This window comes from Pituophis catenifer, unplaced genomic scaffold (genome assembly GCF_029215685.1).
Source record: "Pituophis catenifer annectens isolate HBS135680 unplaced genomic scaffold, rPitCat1.0.hap2 SCAF_12, whole genome shotgun sequence".
Lineage (NCBI taxonomy): Eukaryota > Metazoa > Chordata > Lepidosauria > Squamata > Colubridae > Pituophis > Pituophis catenifer.
This window is the reverse complement of record NW_027256892.1, coordinates 26,136,758-26,161,173: the sequence shown is the minus strand read 5'-3', so window position 1 is coordinate 26,161,173 and position 24,416 is coordinate 26,136,758. Positions and strand designations below refer to the sequence as shown.

General features: G+C 46.8%; 3 protein-coding genes across 3 annotated transcripts; all 3 read right to left on the bottom strand.

The window, feature by feature from the left end:
• Positions 1-2,655: 2,655 nt before the first annotated feature.
• Positions 2,656-11,244, bottom strand: REXO2 (RNA exonuclease 2). Its single transcript, XM_070952306.1, has 7 exons — positions 11,092-11,244; positions 9,518-9,601; positions 8,066-8,143; positions 7,079-7,190; positions 6,459-6,567; positions 5,532-5,585; positions 2,656-3,052 (listed from the first exon to the last, which is right to left on the bottom strand). Exons 1-7 carry the CDS (start codon positions 11,224-11,226, stop codon positions 2,923-2,925), a joined length of 702 nt encoding a protein of 233 aa, XP_070808407.1. The 5' UTR covers positions 11,227-11,244; the 3' UTR covers positions 2,656-2,922.
• A 1,234-nt stretch (positions 11,245-12,478) lies between these two features.
• RBM7 (RNA binding motif protein 7) lies at positions 12,479-18,467 on the bottom strand. Its single transcript, XM_070952240.1, is given in 6 exon segments — positions 12,479-14,254; positions 14,257-14,548; positions 15,349-15,427; positions 15,802-15,907; positions 16,750-16,912; positions 18,372-18,467. Coding segments are annotated over 6 exon segments (846 nt in total). The 5' UTR covers positions 18,462-18,467; the 3' UTR covers positions 12,479-14,138.
• A 2,416-nt stretch (positions 18,468-20,883) lies between these two features.
• Positions 20,884-23,756, bottom strand: LOC139323021 (nicotinamide N-methyltransferase-like). Its single transcript, XM_070952206.1, has 3 exons — positions 23,527-23,756; positions 22,765-22,972; positions 20,884-21,469 (listed from the first exon to the last, which is right to left on the bottom strand). Exons 1-3 carry the CDS (start codon positions 23,678-23,680, stop codon positions 21,043-21,045), a joined length of 789 nt encoding a protein of 262 aa, XP_070808307.1. The 5' UTR covers positions 23,681-23,756; the 3' UTR covers positions 20,884-21,042.
• Positions 23,757-24,416: the final 660 nt, after the last annotated feature.

The window sequence follows — 24,416 nt, the reverse complement described above, 5'->3', positions numbered from 1 at the left end:
GAAATAAACCGACTTTTCCTTTGGAAATTGCACATTTTATCATTTTACATTCTAAATATCTAGATAGTCTATATAACTTACAAGCCACGTATAGCACCCATGCTAATTCAGATAATGCAAAACACACACACAGAGAGAGACTCATGTTTTGCTTCATACTTCTAGCAAGCCTTTCGTAAATGCCTGTGTAAAATGGTGCCAAATTAAATGTGCAACAAATGAAAAATCACTAGTGGAAGAAGATGAAATTTTCGGTGACTGTTTCAAAAATGACAACTAATTTGTGGATTTGTGACAACAGTGCGGATTCAGTCAGTTGACATGAGATATTTATAAGGCCCTTTCCATGCCTAACTTCCCTTCCCTTCCCTTCCCTTCTCTGATCCTAACAATACCCTCCAGCTGGAATTAAGTTCAGCCAGAGTTGTCCTTGAGAAGATGCTGTGCAGGCTCAGTTAATGAATTGAGCCAAGGACAGAATTGTCCACTCTCTACATATGTATGTGTGTGTGTGTTTATTTTGGAAGTCACTGGAGCACAACCTAAGCTCCTGGATCAGTTTAATGAAGCATTATGAAGAGCCTCGGTGGTGCAGCGAACTAAAGTGCTGTTAAGTGCTAGCACTTAGCTGCCAGCTGCCTGCAATTAGTGCAAGTTCAAATCTCACCAGGCTCAAGGTTGACTCAGCCTTCCATCCTTTTGAGGTAGGTAAATTGAGGACCCGGATTGTGGGGGCAATAAACCAGCTTTGTATAGAACAACACCGCTTGGGGGGGGGGCGAAAGCCCTAATAAACAGGTATATACTTAAAAGTATGCAGTCTATTGCTATAATGCATTGTAAGCCGCCCTGAGTCTACGGAGAAGGGTGGCATATAAATTGGACTAATAAATAAATTGTGGGAAGAGCTACAAGAGTGATTTTTTCTAAAATCGTTAGTGATCTCTTTTGTGCCTTTGGAAATTCTCTTGCCGGTCACTCTTGTCCAGTCCTTCTCAGTTGCAAGTTTGTCCTCCTTTTCTTTCACCAGGAAGAGACAAGGACAAGTAAGAAATGGATGGTCAGGATACGTTCTCCACTGCCCAGTAACTTCATCTGGCATAACTAGTGTCATCTCCTACAATTTAGCCGATTTGGGGACCTTGGATCAGATTTAAATTTGCTTAAGAAGAAAACTGATTTATTTCTCGGGGGACCCAAAAGTGGCAACAGTTGCAGCATCTCACAGACACAATGAGCAGTAAATTTGCCTTCAGGCTACAGAGCCCCCTCATTCTGCTTGCAGATAAGGTTGCTGTGTTCCTTATGTTGTATGGGCTCTGCAGAATATTTAGCATCTTCCTCAAACTACTACTTCCTATCAGCAGCCTAACAGTTGTAAAATATTCTCCTTCTTCCTTCACATTTTGTCTATATCCAGAAGCTCAGCAAAGTTCCAATTATTTGGGTTGATGCGAGGGAGAAGCTCCATGTCCAAAACAACTAACAATTGCAAAAACTACTGCTGTTTGCCCCATACTCTGACTCCTTGTGGGTCTGAATTCGGTATTATGCAAGCACAGAACATACTGAGAGGTTTAAGAATTAAAAACTGAACTTTCTAAGGAGCAGAGCTTTTAAAAACTTAGTTTCAATTTTCTTCTTCTCAAAGACAAATCTGCCATCTTAAGATTTATGAGAGTTATTTTTTTTTTCCTGGCATTGTATGGATCCTTTGCTTTAAGGAGTGGTGCGGTGGCCCAGAGGTGAAGCTCTCGCCTCGCAATCAGGAGGCTGTGAGTTCCATCCTGAGTAGAGGCAGATATTTCTCTCTCTGGGCACAATGAGGATAGATCTGCTGAACAAAACTCCGCCTTGGCGACAGGAAAGGCATCCGGCCATTCAAACGCTCTGCTAGCTCCATTCAGTTGCCCAGACTCCACCCCACAAGGGATTATGAGGTTGTTAAAAGATGATTGTATGAATCCTTTGCTTTGTTTTTCTCGCTAGCCTTCAGTCTTCATAGGATGTGAATGGCCTGGCAGCTTCGGCCAAGGCTCTGCTACAACTAAATGTAACTAGATCTCCACATCCGAGAGGATGTTATATTTCTCCAGCAGGCATGTTTCTTCCTCCCTCCCATCGTGGGCTACAAGATAAGACCAAACTGGAGGTCTATGGAGATTCTCAGTCAGAACTGAAGAAGCTTCTTGGATGATATGCGAAACATTTTCAAACAAACAAACAAACAAACAATGAAGTCCAGTTGCCTTTTGGGAAAGCACCTTTGGACCAAACTGGATGAGGCTTCTAAAGTTGTTTCTATGAAGACGGTCATCTCTCTCAGGGTGCCAAAAGATTACACCACATTGCCTACACCAAAATGACCGAATCTTTTTAAGATTCAGCATCACCCTGGGCAATGAAGGATGCAATACACTTAGGGAGGCAAACCCAGTGCCTTGCCAGAGATTATTCAGACGGTTTTAACATTCACACATCACCCGCCTCTATATTCTCCTTCTAATTAGACAATTAATCTGACTCAGGAAGTAGCTGTGACAGTAGAGATGGTGAAAGGCAGCGTAAACGAGAGCTTGCTAACGCCCCCCATATCCTCCTCCTCCTCCAAGAGAACCAAAATTGAGCCACGGAAGGCAAGGAAAAAGGCAACCATTTTGCAGGGAGGTCGATTTTAATTCTTAAAACAATTGAGGGCGTTTGGGGCCAAATGCAAGCCATTCTCCAAGGACCGCAAATATTCTGTACTTCTGAACAGAACAACCACGGCGTGTCAGAGGCAGGCCTTGAAACGCCTGTCACACCTGGGATCCTGTCACGTTGCCATTCTAAGAAAGCGACAGAGCTGAAAGGAGGTTCTTCTCTTCAGCAGGAAGACTGCCCTGGGCTCTGGAGGTTTTTCTAAAGGATCGGGATGCGGGATCAACTAACAGACCGTTCGCTTTCCCCGTTTTCCAAGAGTTTCCTTTTCTTTTCGTCTGTTTTCCTTTTAAAGATGTTATTTCTGTAGAACTGCAGCTCTTTGATGCTCTCCCGGATGTCATCCAGGGCTCTAAAAAAAAAAATGATTCAGGAAAGTCAATATATTTTACGGGTAAGGAAACAGTCACAGTTTTCTATTATTTTACGACGTGGTTAGCAAACCGTCCAGAGTCACTTGGGTGAGATGAGAGGTGTAGAAATTTGAGAAACAAATAGGCAACACAAATGCAAGTTGTGCACTTTCCTCAACAGGAAGAGGAAATTCTATTGAAATACATCTTTTCTATGCAGTGAATGCCTGAGAATGAAAACAATTCTGAGATGGCAAAAATATTCAGCCCAAATTCAAAGCTCTTGCTGTCATGCTGCTCCCTCATGCAGACAAGCAACTATCGAAAACTCAAGGTTGGGAAAATTGGCCTGTTTCTATCAATTCCGGCTGCAGGTGAGTTCTTCACACCATCTTCAAGATTCACCTGGCATTTTAAAACACCGCCACACCACACCTGTTTCTAACCCAATTACATCTCAAAGCCTTTTGTTTTCCAAGCTGAGCCCTCTGCTCAAATAGCTAGGAATGGTGCCACCCTGAGAACTGGGGAATTCTGGGGCTCAGTTTCATTCTCCATGTTACAATACTTACTTACTTACAATACTAGACAACACAGAATCAACAGTAGAGACCTTCAAATTTCTAGGTTCTACCATATCGCAAGACCTAAAATGGACAGCTAACATCAAAAACGTCATCAAAAAACCACAACAAAGAATGTTCTTTCTGCGCCAACTCAGGAAGCTCAAACTGCCCAAGAAGCTGCTGATCCAGTTCTACAGAGGAATTATTGAGTCTGTCATCTGCACCTCCATAACTGTCTGGTTTGGCTCTGCAACCCAACAAGACGGACACAGACTTCAGAGGATCATTAGAATTGCAGAAAAAGCAATGGCTACCAACCTGCCTTCCATGGAGGACCTGTATACTGCACTAGTCCAAAAGAGGGCTGTGAAAATATCTACAGACCCCTCACATCCTGGACATAAATTGTTTCAACTCCTACCCTCAAAATGGACGCTATAGAGCACTGCACAGCAGAACAACTAGACACAAGGACAGTTTTTTCCCCGAACGCCATCTCTCTCCTAAACAAATTATTCTATTCTATTCTATTCTATTCTATTCTATTCTATTCTATTCTATTCTATTCTATTCTATTCTATTCTATTCTATTCTATTCTTATTCCTATTCCTATTCCTATTCCCAGAAATGCAGATGGAGACCCTGACTCAGGTCTCACAGTATTGGAGCAGCTTTTCAAATGGTTCCCTGCCAACTCACACTTCCGTGGCAGAAGGGTCTGTGAGAACTCCCCTTACTCACTCACAGCTGCCAGCTGTAAATTCTGGGAAGTCTGAAGAAGGGAATGGGAAGGGAGAACATGACCCGGCCTTCCCCCAGCCCCATGGCCTGTGGAGATGCTAAATGTGGTGCTCCTATCAGTTGGGAATTCTGGAAATTGAAACCCCAACATCACTGAAGGCCTTTGCTGGAGGAGGAGACCATCCCTGGCTGCAGACTGCGGAGCCCTTTCTTAGATGCTGCACACAAGATACTGTATTTTTCAGAATATAAGACGCACCCCCTAAAAGAGGGTGAAAATTTAAGTGCGTCTTATACACCAAATGTAGCCCCGCCCACCCACTGGCCCCCACCCTTTGGCCTCTGCCTCCCAGCAGTTTACCTCCTTGCAGCAAGCAGCAAGAAGAAACAGCTCGTTTCAGCTTCACACAGCTTAATTAGCACAAGTTGATAGGATCAGCCTCCTGACTCTCAGCTGTTTTGCTCTCAGCTGTTTTGCCCAGGCCTCTTCTGCTTGCTGCAAGGAGGTAAATTTCTGGGAGCAGATTTTTTTTTTCTTGTGCTAATCAAGCTATGCTGAAAACGAAAATGAAAGTAAAGCAGGCTGTTTGCTGCAACGAGGCAAAATTGCTGGGAGGCAGAGGCGGACTTCTTTTTCTTCTTTTCCTCACCAAAAAAGGTAGGAGCGAAAAAAAGGTAATGTCAAATATAGTAGGAAATCAAAGGTAACAAATATACACCGTCATGAAGATAAAAGAAGCAAAGGTTAATGTATATATTTGTATACTTATATATTATAGACAGGTAATCCTGTTTGTTTATAAGTAGTTTTGAATGTATTTTTAGAGTTAAGAACTTTTTGTATAATTTTTATCTTTTTATATTGAATAAAGTTTGTTTTTAAATTGAAAAAAAAAGAAAAGAAAAGAAAGTAAAGCAGGCTGTTTGCTGTTTGCTGTTTGCTGCAACGAGGCAAAATTGCTGGGAGGCAGAGGCAAATTTCTCTTTCTTGTTTTCCTCACCAAAAAAGGTAGGTGCATCTTATAGTCTGGAGCGTCTTATACTCCGAAAAATACGGTAACTCTGCCAGCTGCCCTTAAGCCCTTTGCCTAAAAATTATGCTGTGCAGAAGAAGCAGGAATGAAACGCTGGAAGTTTAGGAGCAGGCAGGCCCCCTCTGGAGAGCCTTACCGGTGAGAAGCAGACTTCTTGGGAGCGATCTCGTAGTCCTCGGGATACCAGCGCCTGGATGGAAAAGAAGAAGGAACAACTGTCCCCGTGCTGAGGAAGCCAAAGAAGCTCCCCAGGCAGGAGCAGCACCAAAGGAGGCCCTGCAGAAGCTTGGAAGGATTGCAGCCACAAGAGTCAAATTCTGGGCCAGAAATCAGCTTTACCGAAGACAATTTAGGGTCTGTAAACACTTTTTCTAAAAATGTGCATTATCTGTCAACCTCAACTCCTCAAAAAGGCGATGACAAATATAAATACAGGTAATCCTCAATTTACAACAGTTCGCAGTGACTGTTCAAAGTTACAACGGCATTGAAAAAAGGGACTTATGACCGTTTTTCACAATTACGACAGTTGCAACCTCCCCACGGTTACGGGGGGACTTTTGGCTACTGATTCATATTTATGACGGTTGCAGTGTCCTGAGGTTATGTGATCCCCTTTTACGGCCTTCTGACAAGCCCAGTCAATGGGGAAGCCAGATTCACTTAACAACTATGGCAAGAAAGGTCATAAAACAAGGCAAAATTAACTGTCTTGTTTAGCAACAAAAATTTTGGGCTCAATCGTGGCGGTAAGTCAAGGAATATCTGTACATTTTCAGCAAGTGTAAGCTATGAAGCTTTCAAAATTTCCACCTAATTCTAGGGCAGGATAACCTCGAGGTATCACCTAAAATGCCAGATATTTTCCTGAAGAGGCTCTCTGCCTCACTGAGCTCCCCTTCCCAACCTCTGTTCATCCCACGGGAGCCTCCCAACTCCACCCTTCCATCTCTCCCACAACTGGAACCCCCAGCTGGGAATCCTGGAGGGCGCCAGCTTGAAGAAGAAGCCCCCCCCCCCCACCACCACCACCACCCAGGTCCAAAGCTGAGCACTCATTAACCTGCAGAGTTCCTTCACGGTGCTGACATCAATGATCCGGTAATGGAGATGCTTCATGAACTGCGGCATGTATTTGTCAAGGAACTTCTTGTCGGCATGAACAGAGTTTCCTGTCCAGAAGCAAAAGCACCAAGTCAAACTAGGATTCTCAGCCAGGAGACAGAAGAAAAATGCAAAGGCCAACATTTCATCTCTGTCGAACAGTCGACTCTGGATTTAACAGACTAAAGATCCCTTAAAGCCGAAAATCCATTAAATGGAGGGTTGTCCTGAATACCAAAGGAACAAATTAGAGTTAATCAAGTTCCTGGCTGCCCTCTTGCCCCCCAGCAGCTCCTGCCTGGCCACCCCATTGGCCTGGCTCCCCCTGCCCCCACCTCCAGGTGTCAGGCCCAACGTCCCAGCACCATGGCATTCTCTTCCAGGGATCCTCCATTAAGTCCATTAAGCCAACCACTGCAGTGCTTCTCAAGCCCTCCAACTTTAAGCTGCGCGAGCTCCCAGACTTCCTCCAGAGAGCCTGCTGGCTGGGGATTTCTGGGAGGCTGAAGCCCATGCGTCTTTATCCTTGGGAAACCCCGGTTGAAACGAACGAAAGAGACTTAAGTTCAACGCCCCAACCTGCAAGAGGGCAGAGCCCCGGCGGAGTCTGTTGCCGGATGAAAGACAGAAACTCGTACTCTGCTTGGCGCAGGGAGATCGTGCTCTCCTTCACTGCCTTGGTAAGACCGGACTGTGAGAAAAGAGAACAGGCAGGTGAAGCTGCATCAAGAGAGACACTCGGACCCAACCACCATTTCTGAGGGTCGTTGCCCAAGATGGGGCCTCGGAGCAACAAGGCCAGGCCTGGGTAGGGTTGGGGGGGAGAGTTTTGGAATAAGGGTATCCCTGAAGATGCCAAGAGGGGTCTAAGAAGGGCTAAGCATGCTCTATTATTCCAGAGCATCTGAAGGGACCCCCATTTCAGGGGAAGAAGCCAGAGGCCCCACCGCTGAGAAAGCTGCAGAGATACAGAAGGTCATAGAGAAACCCAACTGCTCTACCGCTTTGTTTTCATAATTATCTGCCTTCCCAGAGAGCGATTGTCTCGTTGATGCTCCTCAACAAGGGGCCCAGAGTCATCTCTGCCTCTGTAGGTTCATGACCTCCGTCTGACCCAAAACTGGTCTCCCTTCCAATTATTCAGAGCAGGACGGGACCCTGGCCCCATTGCTTGGGGTGGGGTGGGGGAGAAATATTCCTTTGCAACAGAAGCATCAGTGGCCTTCCCGTACACGAGCTCCTATCACGGTTCCTCTAATGAAGAGTGGGGGGATGGAGAACAAGATTTAAATTCAAATATCAGGTTCCAGTAGGAACGGGGGATCTCTGAACCCCCAAGCTTCGGTCCTGCTGGCTGCAACTTTGGTGCCGGCATGTGGGCGGTTCTGGGTTGCTCTCCTCTGTGCTACAAAACCACGGAGCTTCCCCCCCCCCCAAGGAAAAGGGTCCCTTCCTTAGGAGGGGCAGAAGGGAGCCTCAGGAAGGAGGAGGAGGAGGAGGAGGGATGGTGAAGCTGAGAAGATTTTCTTACTTGGGCATAACATTTGAAGAAATTGGAGGCCTTACCTTCCCGTGATGCTCTTTGCACCATTCTGACATGCCGTCAAGCAACTCATTGGGCTGGTTGATGATCAGGTTAGGACCCTATCAACCAAGACAGGACATTTATGAATGAATGAATGAACGAACGAACGAACGAACGAACGAATGAATGAATGTATGAATGTTTATATGACTACCCAACTGACCATTGGTGACTCCGGGCAGCTCACAAGGATAAAAGCCCAATACAGAAACAATAAAAAGCAACAACCCTCACAATAAGGCAAAAAAGGTCAGATAACACCATTGCCACCCTGGGACTTGGAAGGCCAGAGTCGAGGGGGGGGAAGGACGGAACTCCTGTAACAGACCTCAGTGTCAGGGTATCAGCCACCCACCCCCAATCCCCTATTTGTGGGTATCCCTGACATGCCTGGTTGATTTCTGGGCAAACAACAACCTCTGAACCCAAAAACGATTTTCCAACCATTTGAGGACGATTCTTCTGATGTTCAGGCACAATGTTCACTCTCAATGACATCAGCCTCCCTCACATTTAACAAAACAGGACAGGATTCTTTCCCACAGAGAAACAAAGCCAATTCTTGACTAGCACTGATGAGGTTACCTAATTGGGTAATGAAACGTCTGCAAGAAAGCAAGCAGGCTCAGAGAGCGCCAAAGATCCCTCAAACCAATTCTTATTTGCGTTTTTAGGAATCCTGTATTCTCTAAGAGCCAGCAGAGCCAACAAAAGTTCGTTCTGGAACTTGTAAGGTTTAGAGGCGACCTCTTGTATCTCCATAATATGTGGCTCTGTCCTATCATCACCAGCAGCTTTCTCCACTCCAGAGCTGCAGGTCATGCGTGATGCACAGGTCAGTAAGCTTTTCTTCGTTCATCCAAAATCTCATGCTAATTACAAGAATCCACCTCTTCTAATTTTCTCCCCAATCTTTTTTTTTTTTTTTAATCTACTGCTTAATCTAAATCCATCCGCGTGGGCCATCCTTTGCAAAATAAAGGAGGACATAATCAAACATCCACTGCAAAGAAAAGGAGGAACGAAAGAGAGGGGAAAAGAAGAAATTTAGAAACACGGCAGTCAGAAGCCCAGGCGCTCTTTTCACGGAAGGTTTCCCTTCGCACGCAACAAAGAGAAGTAACAGGCAGCCCATTATTGAGTGAGCAGGCAGATTTAGGCTGCGGAGGAATTTGTGTTTTCTCGGAAGCCATAGGGAGAGAGAACAGCTGTAAGGCAGCCAGCCAGCTTCCCAGTTTAATCTTGCCTTGCCCACTTGGCAGCAGCAGCCGTTCCCCAGGCTGGAAACATCTGGACATTGCAGGCGGAGAAAGAGGATTTCATCAGCCAGAGAACCGGGTGCCAAGACAGTCCCACCAGGGTCCCTCGGTCAAGGGAAGGTGGAGACCTTTAACTTTAACCATCAGGGAGAGCCAGGAGGAGCCGCTACTTACTTCGGCCAGGATGTTCAACCCTGAATCTGTGACGAGGCAGGCCATCTCTAGGATCTGGTCCTTCTCAATGTCGAGGCCAGTCATCTGTGTCCGAGAAGGGGAAGATCACGGGAATTAGGCTGGATCTGAAGCAGGGACTCACTAACTGATGGGGGAGGAGACCTCCAGTGTGGTTGTCAGGAGAAAGAAATTCACCATCATAACATTCAAGGGAAGAAGACAACACTCGGGATGGAGAACATCTAAGGGCCATCCGTGGAGGGCTCTACACCTTCTCACCCTTGATGGGGTGATACTTGCAGCTGGGCTGAGCTGAGGAGGGATGACTCACACCCTGGTCAGCACTTCTTTACCCTCCTACCATCAGGCAGGAGATATACCATGTTTCCCTGAAAATAAGTCCCTGCCTTATATTTTTTTGAACCCTGAAACAAGTGCTTGGCCTTATTGCTATGCGCTCAAAAGCCCGATTGGGCTTATTATCAGGGGAGGTCTTATTTTGGGGGAAACAGGGTAGAAGCATAGCCAGTCATATGGACAGGCTGAAGAACAGCTTCTATTCGTGACTCCTGAATGCCACATAACATCATAAGCATGTAGTATGATAGACTTGCAGAGCCGGTGCAACATGTCCATGTTGGTGCAGTATATCATAATGCAACGTTAAGGACATATACGTATAGAGGATTGTGTGCTGTTAGTGTGATTTATTGGGTTAGGGATTTTTCTTTCTTTCGCTGTGAGTTATTGAGATGTATTTATGGGTTTTTTGGGGGGGTGCATGAAGGGAGGCTCAGCCAATCTTGTTGTAGACGTGTTCTACGTTGACAATAAAGGCTCGAATTGAATTGATTATGGAGAGCTCCTCGCCTGGTCAAGCCAGATTGGTCAAGCTCTTGACCGGGCCAGGCATGGAGGAGCCTTTCCAAGAGGGCCCAAGACAACGCTGGGCTCTCCCCAAAGACGGGGCGAATTCCGGCTGGCACCAAAGGAACCCCCCCCCAACTCCCCATCAAGTGGGGAGAAAATGAATAGTGGGGGAAAGAGTGGGGGGTCTTTCTAGGCTCTTAGCTTTAAAGCAGGGGTCTCCAACCTTGGCAACTTTAAGGCTGGTGGACTTCAACTCCCAGAGTTCCTCAGCCAGCAAAGCCTTAAAGTTGCCAAGGTTGGAGACCCCTGCTTTAAAGCATGCAGACCCCCCCCAAAAAATGTCCCCCGCCCCGCCCCCATTGGCTTCTGCCAGCTTTGTTGGCTGAGGAACTCTGGGAGTTGAAGTCCACGTTTTAAAGTTGCCAAGGGTGGAGATCCCTGCATTAAAACATGCAGACCCCCCCCCTAAAAAAATGTCCCCCACCCCCCAATGGCTTCTGCCTGCCTGGGATGATGGGGGGGGCATTGAGGGGCCCCTCCAGGAAGGAGGCGCATCTGCCCTAGCAACAGCACCCCCAGACCCAAAAGACCCCTCCCCCTGCAGCCTCCCCCTCCCCTCCAAGCTGGGGAGGGAGCTGCTGGGTCCCATCTTAGAAGGGGGGAGGGGAGTTGAGCCCCCCCCCGCCTGCCTGCCCCCTCCCTACCTCCAGGTCCACCCAGACGATCCTCTGGCCCATCAGGCCGGCCGCCTCGGCCATGGCTCGCCTCCCGCCGCGCCCCGGGAAGCCTCCTCCGCAGAGCCGCAGCCAGCCTCGGGCGCTTCCGCCGACGCCACGCATCCCCGCCGAACTCCCCGGAGACTACGGCTCCCGGCAGGCAGCGCGGCACCGAAGCCGCCCCCATCACCACCAGTCCTGCCGCAAGGGCTGCCGGGAAGCGGAGTTCCTGAAAACGAGCGCCGACGCCAAGCGGCCGCGCCGCGCCTAGCATGCTGGGAAGCGTAGTCCTCTCTCCCCCCCAAACCAAGCTGGCTCAGGAATTCTGGGAGTTGAAGTCCACAGGTTGTAAAAGAGCCACATTTGCCCACCCCTGCCCTAAACAAAGGCGGAAGCATCCTGGCTGGAGGTCGGAGGGCCACCCGGGACCCCCAGACTGGCCTCTGAGGGAGGGCCCAGGGCACCAGCTCCAGATGCCCGGCTGCTCCACCCTGCTGGGAAAGGAAGAAATGGGCAGCTGGCCAGACCCATCCAGCTGCTACCCCCATCCCCACCCCAAGGGCTGCTCTGGCGCAAGGCGATCTGCCTGCCAAGGGTTTTTTTTGGGGGGGGGCGGGGGGACCGGTCTGCAGCTCCGGTCAGTGCTGAGGGGGGTCAGTGATTCATGTCAAAGGTCAACCTTTACCCTGTAGCCCCCTCTGTACTGCTGACCCACTTTTTTTAAAAAAGAAGTGCTTTTAAAAAAAGAGGCAGGAGGGGCTAAGAGGGGAGTGGGGTGGGGGACCAGAGGACAGAGAGGGGAGCTATGGAGCTGTTTTCACCTCTATTGCAGGGAAGGGTGCCTGGGGCTCATGAAGGAATCTGCATTTCGCCCCATTCAAGCAGCAGCCATTACTCAGCTGGTGCTGCCCAGCTGCCAAAAGCCCTGTCAAAAGCAGGCCGACTCTCCGCCACGCTTGGGACTAACCCAGCAGGCTGGAAGAGAGCAGGCCCTTCTCAGACAGTTATTAGCAACCTTAATAAATTCATTTTTTGAGTATGAATTAAATTACCCAGGGGAAAGAAATAATGGCAGGAACGGAAACAAAGCGATGATGTGTCACTGAAGAGAAAGAAGAGAGGGGCAGGTCAATATCCACCCCAAGCAAGATTTGGACCTCCGGTGTATACAGCCCCTCTTGGGGTCAGATCAATTCTGTCAGATCCTCCCCAGGAATTTAGATTTTAGGGAGATTTAAGGTATACAAACCGTGAAGGAATTTTCAGACAGGTGTACGTAGCTGACTCTGTATGACAGGCAAATACGTTTAGAAAACTGAAAAGAACCACTAGCTATGAATTGAGACCTCAGGAAATTTTGTTTGCAGACAGGGAAGAGTTTTTACAAGAAAGGAATTTATTTCTTGCCATTATATACATATACATAAGGAAGGGCATGTTTAATACTTTCAACGATATTTCTTGGAAAAATGTTAGAAATGAATTTTAGGGCCTTTTTTAAATTTATGGCATCATCAAAAACATGGTCATTGAAATACTAGTAGAAAATGTTTCTTGTATATGAACAATGTTGTCAACATTTAATATAACAAAAATCAACCCCTTCAGACGAGCAGTGTAACCAAGGCTTAAAAACTTTCTTCTTGAAACAAAAAGAAAAAAATAAAAATAAAAAGCAAGCAGCAACAGCACCAAAAAAAAAAATCACTAGTTATGTTCTTTCAAGGAATTCTGTTTGGTAGAAAAAAATAAGAGTGATCTTGGGACTGTAGAAGACATGGGAAAGAGGTTAGGATGAACCTGGTTACAAGTGCTGCTTCTTCCCTAAAAATCATATGGCTCCAAGTGAACCGTACACCAATTGCAAATACAGGCTGGGTACGAATTTCACTCAAAGCAGCAATTTGAAACACAATCCGTGTTTCACGTGTGCCCAGAAAACACAAACACTAATTACCATTCCAATGGCTAATGTTTAAAGGAAGCACTGGAGATGCACACGGAAGCCAAGTGAAAGCTAGCTAGACCTGCTAGTGTCTTATAATTTAAAGTGCTCCCAGGCAAACACTTTTCCCCAAGTGCCAAATCAAGATTTTTCAGAATACAAAGAACTACAGTTGCATGCGGTGATGGCATTTTAGGAAGGGGGTGGGTGGGTGGGAAGCGTGGAGATCGTAGCCCACCCGGGAGGAACTGAAAAGCAAGATTCGACTCTCCAGTTACTGAGCATTTTGAGCTCTCATCAGGAACCAGTCGTTTTATGAAATGTTTCATTACAAGCTTGTAATGGGTGCATATTCTCATCAATACTTACCTCTTTCTCATTTCATTAAATATTGGTTTTCTAATTTTCCCTAAATTAGAAATTTCTCATTTTCAAAGTGTTTATGGAACAATTTGCATTTTTCTCCATATGTTGTATTGGGCAGAGACATACAATAATTTCCTGAGAAACGGTAATCACTTAAGATACTGCAGGGTCTCCTTGATACAAAAATCACGAGATCAGATCAGTTAAAAAAAACCCTAATGAGACTGCCAGTATAACGAACACATCCTTCATTACCGATTATCAAATTCTCGGGCAAATTTGCTCTACTTGTAAATCTCACGAGGCAAAACACTTAATACCACAAATATTCAATAACTTCATTCCCGTAGCAAAACACTGTTACCCAAATTATCAACGGCCACCAAACATTCTCCTTCCGGGCCCTTTTCCGAGCAACACCAGAACCACCTCAGGGGCTCTTGCTATAAAAATACCAATGTTGGTTTTAAAATAAAACCAAAGCAGCAGAACTTTTTTCCTTATAAAATAAACAATGTCTTCTTTTCTTTACCTGTTTAAGAGTGTGGCACTTTTTTTTTTCCTTTGCCTAAACCCTGAGGGGGAAGTTAATACAATTCAAAAATTCTTTTCTCTCAAAATACATACTGCAGATGATATGTATAAAACTTTTTTTTTTCTTTTTAAAAAGGTAACTTGTGAAGTTACCGTCTACAAGCTCTCCGTAAAGGGAAGAGGGGAAGCTTTAAAAAGGGAAAGAATCGTCAAGAAGAAATGTTCCTAAAATCCACTCTGAATACTTGCTAACGACGGGCAGGGGCTGCCATTCCCCAACTCGGTTACTCCAGCGGTCGTAATTCAGCTCCAGCCTCCATAGTTCCTGTCATCGTGGTAATGCTCTTCCCGGTTCCCCCGGAAGGTGTAATTTGAGCCGCAGTCCGCAAGCCGCCTCTGATCCTGGCCGTGGTGCCTGTGGCCAGACTGGTATGGGTGGGAGCTCACTCTGCCCTTGTGGGGAGGCTCCGAGCGCCAGTGCGCTGGGGAGGCTGAGGACCGGGGGAAGGAGTAACCCTGCTGGCCTCCAGGCAAAGACTCCGGAAGTGAAGAATTGTGTCTTCCGCCATACGATGGGACCTGCTGCCACGCCAAAGTCATCTGGATAGGGAGGCAAGAGGCCTGAGTCAGCAGGAGTCTTTAGAAAGAGGGGTGAGGAGAGGAGGGCCCTGCTACCAAGAAGAATTCCCACGGCAGGGGCAGGCTCTGCCGAACCCCCGTGTCCACTCCACTCCTCCCAGCTGAGGATGGCAGGAAGGCTTCTCAGCCCTCAACTGCAGCCCTGTTGTGAAAGTGCAGAGTGGAAGTATTGTCTGCTAAGCCAAAGAGGCTCAGAAGAAAATGCCCTTCCTGTTTTGAACCTCCCGGAGATCTACAGCAGGAGTCTCCAAATCTGGGCTTGGCTGTCTGAGGGATTCTGGGAGCTGAAGTCCACGAAAGTCTTCACAGTTGCCAAGTTTGGAGACCCCTGCTCTAGAAGGAACCAAGGAGGAGGAGGCCTGAGAAAGACAAAGTTGCAGCAAGCACTGCGAAGAGACAATATGAGCCATCAATGTAACACTTTCGGTTTTTTTACTGCCCTTGCGTATAAACTCCGTACAAGGAGTTCCACTGGAGCATTCATAAAATCTTTGGGAGGCAGTTGTCATGCAAGGAAGTAAGGAAGTAATCCTTAGCGTGTGAAAAGAAAAAAAAAGGCTTAGAAAAGCTGGTGGAATTGTCAAGTTTGATGTTACTTCAGGTAACTACAGCATGAAATAAACATGGCTGATGTTGCAGGAATTCTGCATGGAAGAAAAGAACGCTGGCCCCAGAGGAAAATACAGGCTCACGTCCCATCTGTCAACCCTCAAGGGACCTGTGCTGTTCCCTTCCAAATCACACTGGGGAGAACCACTCACCATGGCCTTCGTTTGATGGTTATCAAGAGAGGAGAAGGATCTCTGGCCAGCTGACATATTCTCGGTGTTCCTCTCGAACCTGTTACATCAAAATCAGAAATTAGCTGTACTAATCTTAATAAAGTTGGCATCTGATTTTATTTTTTCCCCCAAGGAACCACATTCCATATATTTGTAAACTCACCATAAGCACCTCTTTAAAGAAAATAACCAGTTTTATAACAGGCATATTTGACAAATGACTCAGGAGACCTAGTAATTATTTCAAATCAGGGATCATAATTCAGTATTCTGAAAATTATTCAGAACATTTAATGTGGTTTTGAAATATTTTTTAAATAACATGCTTCTTTCTTTTAGTGCTATCGTTTCATGACTTTCATTTTCCACCCTGACTGGACTGCGCAAATTATGCCCATTTAAAAGCCAGCAGAGAAGTCTTCCCAAGCCTACCTATTGCTGTATGCTGCTGCCAGAAGCTGTGGACTGGAGGGGTTTCCGTTGGCAAATCCATGTGGGGCACAGGGCGAGGCGACCTCTTGAGATGCATGACTGCTCCCTGAAAGACATTTTGGAAGACGAACTAAAGCAAAAGACTCTTGAGGGAGACAAACTGCGAGATGCCAGCAGCCAGAAACCAAGATGGAGCAATTAACTGGCTCTGAAGTATCACACCAGAGAACTAGTACAGCACACAAACAGATTTCCAAAACAAATGTTGCAACCTCTTGAAATACCCAGTAGGTGACAATGCAATCGCAATGCAACACTGAAGACACCAAAGCCCAAGTTAATTGCAAATCCCATGTCAGATGAAAATGAACCATCCTGAGCTGAAAAAGAACTTAAGGACATTCTTTCAAACAAATACATCAGCCCCATTCTGCAAAAGTTAAAGCAGAAGTGAGATTTGAAGTATATTGACGCACTGAAACCAAGACTCCAGAATTCACTTCAGCAATGGGGCTGAATTGGGAATAAATTTGTTTTAAGTAGAACATTTGTGGGAACAGCAGAGTGTACTTCACAACTGAACAACTCAAAATGCATACAGCATTCAGCGAAACAAAACAATCATTTGTAGGGCAATGATTTTAGGATCTTTATAATATTTAGAGGAATCATGTATTTAAATATGAAATTGACTAAAATTTAGAAGACCCCAACATTGACAAACCATCCTCTTCTCAAAAGAATTATTAGTTCATGTTAATACACAGACAGTAATTATCATATCACTATTATCATATCTTCTACCTAAAGTCTGGCAACTGTTTAATCCAGCATGGTTACACACAGCAATTAGCTCTAATAGTTTACACACGAGAGCGCGAAGGGAAGTGATAAAATCTTTCTACTTTGCCAAGATCATCTTGGCTGCTTGAAACATTTTATGGATACCTGATCGGAACTGAATTTTGAGCGGTCTCCCAAAAAGTTTGATCCCATGAAGCAGACTCATGCCATAGGGAACAGATTCTTCGTGTTTGAAATTCACAAATGCAAACTGTTTTGGTTTCCCATCCCTGTCCTTCGGGATCTTTACTTTAATGACTGGGCCTGCCTGCAAACCAAGAAACAAAACAAAACATTAAACAAAACGTTAAATAAAACGTTAAATAAAAGGAAGGATGGATGGATGGATGGATGGATGGATGGATGGATGGATGGATAGATAGATAGATAGATAGATAGATAGATAGATAGATAGATAGATAGATAGACAGACCATCTCTTTCCTGGCATATATGTCTCTTAACCTACCAAGGAAGAGCCTTGGTAGTACAGTGGTCTAAGGCACCCTGTTATTAAGCTGGTTATTAAGACCAGCTGCCTGCAATTACTGCAGGTTCAAATCTCGCCAAGGCTCAAGGTCGTTTCAGCCTTCCATCCTTTCTAAGGTAGGTAAATTGAGGACCCAGTTTGTGGGGACAATAAGCTGACTTTGTATAAATATACAAAAGAATGAAGGCTATTGCTTAGCACATTGTAAGCGCCCTGAGTCTCCGGAGAAGGGCGGCATATAAATCAAATAATAAAAAAAAAACACGCCGTTTCAAACAAACCTCTGAAGAGGGGCAGCACTTGCCAATCAAACAGAGGGTATTGTTATAGGGTGGTGATGGTGCAAACATGAAATGCTCTGATGTTTAGGTTTTAAAAGCCTCCTTGCAAGGTCCCTTCCCTTCCCACTCTTTTAATCCGTAGAGCTATTTTTCCACCCCTGATTTCACCCATTTCCAGTTCTGACTTGATTCCCCCCCCCGCCCCCTCCCCCCAAAATGTGCCCATGGAGTCAGTGCATCCATTCGGCTTAGCCACTCCCTGCTCTAAGGGAGGGCAGAGGGGGAACCCCCACCCCCCACCTCCTCCTCTTCCTCCAGACCTTGGAAGTGGTGGTTGGGGGAGGGGGGGGAAAAGAGAAGATTGTTTTTTATTTATTTAGATCCAGATGCCACCCAAAGTCACCCATAAAGCGACTCTGGGCAACCTGTGTGGGATTGAATCATTTGCATGGTCGTGAATCGTCATAATCAGGAAGGCGCCAAGAGGGGTCGGGCAAGGGAAATGGGTGGGGGGAGGGGGATCGTCCAAGGTGGGTGGGGGGGAGGGGTCTCCATAAAAAACGCCCCCCCCCTCCTCCTCCTTCCTAGTTCTTCCCCAGGAGGACCCTCGCAGCATTTGGCTCTCCCTCCCCCCCCCCACGCAGAGCTGCTACCTTGAAGAAGCCCCCCCACCCGTGGCTGGGGGCCCTTGGGGGCCCTTGGGGGGGCGACGGAGGGGGGGCATCCTGAAAGCATCTCCTCCTCCTCCCCTCCCTCTTTCTCAGCCGACCGGTCTCCCTCACAGGGGTGTCGGCGGGCGCGGGGGAGGCCTCTGATGAAGCGCTCCCTTTCTCTTCCCCTCCCCCCCCCCCCCCCCGCCCACGCGCGGCCTACCTCAGAGGCGGGCCGGGGAGAGGAGGAAGAGGAGAGACGCCCCCACCCTCGGCAATCCCCCCCCTCCTCCTCCGGCCTCCGTACCTGGTGGAAGAGCTCGAAGACCAGCTCCTCGGTCACGCGGGGGTCGAGGTTGCCCACGAAGAGCGTCCGGTCCGCCTCCGCCGCTCCCATCGCCTCAGTCCGCCGTCGGCTCTGCGGCGCATGCGCACTAACAAGAGGAAGCATAAAACCGGAACCTCGAAATGTCTCGCGAGGCCTCGGCGGCCCCACCCCCACCCCCCACCCCGAACCATGCAAACTGCGCAGGCGCAGAACGCAAATTCGCCTTCCGGAACGACTTGGAGAGGGACGGCGAGCGAGGAGAGTCAAAAGAGCCAGATCAGCGGGCGCGCGGAGGAAGCCCCGCCCCGCCTCTCCGAAAGAGGGCGAGTCTGAGCAAGCTGCGGCCCGATTTGAATGCGTGTCTCCGCCCTCTCTGCGGGAGTCCCAGGTGGGATTGAGAAGGGAGCCGTAAAGGAGGATTTTACGGCAAAAAAAAAAAAAATTCTTTAACAGATTAAGAGAGTTGGAAGGGAACCTTGGAGGTCATCGAGTCCAGCCTGGGGAGACAGGAGGAGCTGCTTCCCCTGAGCACAGCATTTGTGCTGCTGTAAAAAGTCAGCGCCCACCCCACTCCTAGAAGAATGAAATATTCTAGGAAATATTAAAAAGGCAGAATATTATATTTCCATGGTTGAGAAAAAGATAAACATGTTTTTGAAGCCAAAGAGCAGCTCCCTGCAGCTCCCTGCCCTCAACGGATATTTGGTGCACCTTAAGACTGGACCAGCCTCTCTACAAGACAAAAGACCGTCAACCTCAGGACAATAATAGGATTTAGCCCTCTACTCATCTAGCAGCAGAGCTCACCACATGGCATCTGGGAATGTTGCATCACCCAGCAAGCTTCAACCAAGCCTGGGACACAGACAGCCAAAAAAGTTACCTAGAATCCCTGCCCCTGGGAGTCAATAGGATACTTGCCCTTGCCACAGGAACAGGAAGGTCAAGTTCAAAGCCCAAGGGAGGATATTGTTGGAAGAAATCTCCTTCTAGGTTCTGCTCCAAGTGGGGAAAAAGACACTGGAAACATGGAGACTGCTTGGAAAGATGGCTTAATGGTGGACAGGATCACATGGCTTGAGTTCCTGAACAGAAAAGGGGCAGATACAGGGTTCTCGGGTTTTTATGCTCTCTCTGGCTCTGCATTTCTTGGGGCCACGAAAGAGTATCCTGATTGTTTGTCAGACTCCCAGGGGGGTTGGGGTCTTAGCTAGCCTTGCTGGCTGATGGTCACATGTGCTTCCCAGGTCACATGTGGTGAGTTTCTGCTGCTTTTGTGTAGAGGGCTAATCCTATCTTTGGCAATTCCTACTATGGCTCTGCCTGAAGGAGGCAGATCTTTGTTATGTAGAAGAGACTGGCCCAAGCCTTAATGGCCCATTGACAAAGGGTGGGGGGCAGGAAGATGGGAGCTGCTTCAAAACATGCTTATCCATTTCTCATCCAAGGAAATATAATATTCTGCCTTTTTCATATTTCCTAAAATATTTCACTCTTCCAGGAAAGGGGTGGGTGCTAACCTCCTACAATATAAATATATATATATATATATCTCCACTCAATGTGTTCAGCTACCCAGAATCACACGTGCTTGGTGGTTCTGCTTCACCATTAAACCATCTTACCAGGCAGCCTCCATGTTTCCAGTGTCTTTCTCCCCATTTGGAACTGAACCCAGATGGACGTTTCTTCCAACACTGCTTTTCATGAGAACCATTGCTCTTGCATAAGGTCTTCCTCAGGAGCTTCCTAAAGTAGCTGCTTCTTGATTCATTCCAGCCAACAGGAATCTTGGAAAGTGACCAGATCGAGGAGCTCGGGATGTGTCTGCCTGCTGGCCGGCAGGATAACTCCCCAAAAATTTCACAAGAAGTGACCAAATTTAAACCGTGGAGAGAAGCCAGCAAAAATGAGACTTGGTTCAACAAACGGGGTGCATCTGTGTGGGAGCTGCAGATCATTCGCCCAGTGCGTCTTACCCACTCTGGACTAAGCTCCTCTCTTCTTTCCTCGAAGCATGACTTACGGATGCTGCCCCCTTTAATGCTGCCCAGAGAATCCACAGAGAGACACAACACAAGGAAAGGAGATTTAGTGATTCATTTAGCATATGAGCCGTGGTGGCGCAGTGGTCAGAGTACAGTACTGCAGGCTACATCTGCTGACTGCTGGCTGCCAGCAGTTTGGCAGTTCAAATCTCACCAGGCTCAAGGCTGACTCAGCCTTCTATCCTTCTGTGGTCGGTAAAATGAGGACCCAGATTGGGGGCCAAGAGGCGGACTCTGTAAATCGCTTAGAGAGGGCTGTAAAGCACTGTGAAACGGTATATATACATCCAAGCACTATTGCTATTCTAACCATTGAAAGGCAACATTGTTTAATTTAAAAATCAGATACAGGACCCATATATACCCACAGCTTAAGCCGGTCATGATGTGATCGACTGTTTGACGTGCGACCCTGCACATCAAGGAGGGCAGAAGCCAACACACAGAGAGAAAAACAAAATATTTTATTACACACATTTTCTATGCACCTTCTAGGAAAGGATCACAGAAGCCACGCGGTGTGTGTTTTCCCTAACTTGTATAACAAAATCCTAACAATGGTTGGGGAAGCGTCTGGATGTTACATCAACAGCTGCCTTATTTCATGGGCTACATTTCTGGGCAAGAAGGATGCACCGGCCTTTTGCATCTGCTTTGGACGGGGGGCAGTTGATCCTGGTCTCCTCAGTCCATTTAATGACAAAGCCAGCCTGTCTCACTGCCTCTTCGATCACCTCCTTCTCCAGGTAAAGGACAGAGAAACGTTGTTGGCCAACTGTGTAGTAGTGCCCTTCAAGGCTTGAATTGAAAAGGAGGTGCCCCCCTGGTTTCAGGAGGGAACTGATGTTCCTGAAGGCCGATCGGTACGTGGGGATATCCTTGCAAGCCGTATCAAAGCACAGAGTGGAGAGCAGACAATCTGCAGGAGGAAGAACCAGCGGGGCCAAAGGGTTGGGTTGGATCACATCGCATTTCAGGTACTGCTTGACGGCTCTTCGGACTTTCTCTTCCTTCTCTGGCCATTTTTCCCTGGGGGCAAATGACAGAAAGAATATGACCTGCCTGCCTCCAAACCTTGATCAACCTAGAGTTGCCCCTCTTTTCATGGATGGAGATAAGTCAGGTTTCCCAGGTCTGCTATCCTTCAAGAACAGGAAATCCCTTCTCTCTGCATGAATTCCTTGTTGCCTGGATTCAAATATCACTCTGGAACCTGGAAGATCTAGGGCAGTGTCTCTCAACCTTGGCAACTCTCAAATGTGTGGACTTCCTCTCAGAATACTCATCTTTCTCGCAGGCAGGACTAAATTACTGTAATTTGACCTTATATTGTTTAGGGGATGGCTCCTCACACATTATTTTACAGGTTTCTAATTTTTTTTTAAGAGCTGTAACTATTAGAGGAGAACGCTGTAATTCCTCTCAGCCAAGGCTTCTGGTAGCCAACTGTTCATGATGTTACTTTCCCCACCTTCTTTTGCAATTATATTTGTATTTTGGTCTGTGACCACAAATAAAAGTTAATAATACTCATCTTTCTTAGTCCGACACAAGAAGAAACAGAGATGGAAATCAATGGTGGGCTTTGGCTAGAGAAACCCTGCTTAGATACAGGTCCCACCAGGAGAAAGAGCTTGGGAAGGGGAGGCTCAAAGAAGACATGGACCATTGAGGAGATGACCCTGCAGGTCCTTCTGAAGCACTGCAGAATAATTGAAACAGAAACCAAGTCTGGGACAACTGGTTTTCCACTTCTGCTCAGAAGAAATTGTGGGCTTGTTGCCACTTTTCTTTCCTAGCAGAATGGACACAAAAGTCATGTCTCAATCTTGGCAGAATCTAGTGAAGCTTTCTGAAAGAGAGTCCGAATAGAATAGAGTAGAGTAGAGTAGAGTAGAGTAGAGTAGAGTAGAGTAGAGTAGAGTAGAAATAGAATAGAATAGAATAGAATAGAATAGAATAGAATAGAATAGAATAGAATAGAATAGAATAGAATAGAATAGAATAGAATTTTTATTTTCCAAGTGTGATTGGACACACAAGGAATTTGTCTTGGTGCATATGCTTTCAGTGTACATAAAGGAAGATACGTTCATCAAGAATCATAAGGTACAACACTTAATGATGGTCATAGAGTACAAACAAGCAATCAAATCATACTTGCTACTTCAATGTGGACTCTTCTAGTCTGTACAATTATTCCCCATTAAGATCCTGATTGTAAAATCTCTCCTGCTGCATTTTCATACATGGACAGATTAGCCAAAGTTGAATCTTAATTAATCTGAGTCTTTGAAAGGTGTCAAAATCAAAATTATACCTACCTGTCTCCCTCCAACTCACAGACGTATTTCACTGTGGGGGTCCAGTCAAAAGCCCCAGGTTCTTTCTTCAGCCATCGCTGCATCTCTGCCCAGTTCTGGTCAGTGTAATCGGTGGCTATGATCTCCCGGAAGGACTCGCAGGCAGAGATAAATTGGTAGATGGATGCGCCACTGCCAATGTCGATCAGGGTGTCTCCCTTGATGCCATCTGGAGACCATCAACCCAATCACAGAGTTTTTCAAATTAAGTCTGCTTTGGGTCCTTTGTATCTATTGCATGCCCCTGTATAGTTTCCCCATCTAAACTTCCCCAGAAGCACCAGAAACCCTTCGAAGATGATCCTGGAGACCACTGTACCATCTGGCAACTCCTTCTCTTCTTAGCATTCCCACGAATATATTTCCAACCCACCTATTTCCCCCTCTCTCCAGAAAAAATAAACACACGTGAAAGAAATTGGGAAACTTCTTCCTTGTATTTCATTTCCAGATCAATCTGCAGAAAAGGCCAAATAATAGAACATAGAATTATAGGGCTGGGAGGAATGTTTCTGAACACTTTGGCATCTATCTTTTGTAAGCTACTTTCATTCCTTGACTGTTTGTACCCTGAAGAAGACACCTAAGTGATGCAAGTTACAATCAGCAGAATTGTGAATATGAAAGTATGACTTTGATATCTGCCTCTTGGTTCCTCCTGACCATCTCAGATCAACAAGCATCCCTCACCTTGAGGTTAACATTGGGGAAGTCAAGACTTACCTATGGTGAATGCCCTGTGGGCCCCTTTCAGGAAAAAGGTGAGAAACTGACCCATTCCTTCATCCACAAGGCTAACTTTGTAGTACTTTTCCAGATGGTCTCTGGGATCAAAATGCTCAGTGTAAAAATCTTTCCCTGTGTAAGGCTCTTCCATCTTCCCAGATAGACTTTTACTGACTTCTGCTTGGTCCTTTCGTCTTCTGAGGCTTATTATACTTTGGTTTTGCGAGCTTCACCTCCTGACTACCTTTACAGATACATTCCTCAATAACCCATCATTTTTCACCTTTGGCACCAAAACCTGTCTAACCAGTTGCCTCTTCTGGGCATGAGTACAGGAAGGCAGCTTGGGCCATGAGTACAGGAAGGTAGCCTGGCCCCTGCCTTGTTCTGCCTCATTGCTAGCTGAAGTTCCTTGTCCCAACCAGCTCCACAATTTCTGCTTCTGCAGATTGCATGGGGCAGTTGCCTGGCACAAGGGTGCATGTGGGCACTGCCATGCCAAGGGTTGTAGGACTTATCAAGGTGGAGGAGTGGATTGGTTCATCATCCTGAACTATCTCTGGCATGCAGCTGCTTTGCAAAGCATCCTCCCCCGTGTCCTGGAAAAAACCCACCTGCAGACAAACTCTAGCAGACTCTCTCAGCTGGAAGCATCGCTGGCCCTGCCTGGCCAAAGAACCGGAGTGCAATATGTTTTCCTCAACCCCGTGAGAGCCAGATGTGTTTGGGAGACATCTAGAGGTGGAGTCCTGGGCAGAGGCAAAGTGGGTAAGAGCAAGTGGGCTGAGGAAGGTTCCCCTGTCATCTCCCAGCAGCCAGTGGTGGCTCCATGGCTGATCTGGCTCAGCATTGCTGGTCATTTGGGGCAGCAGAGAGAGAGGGATGGG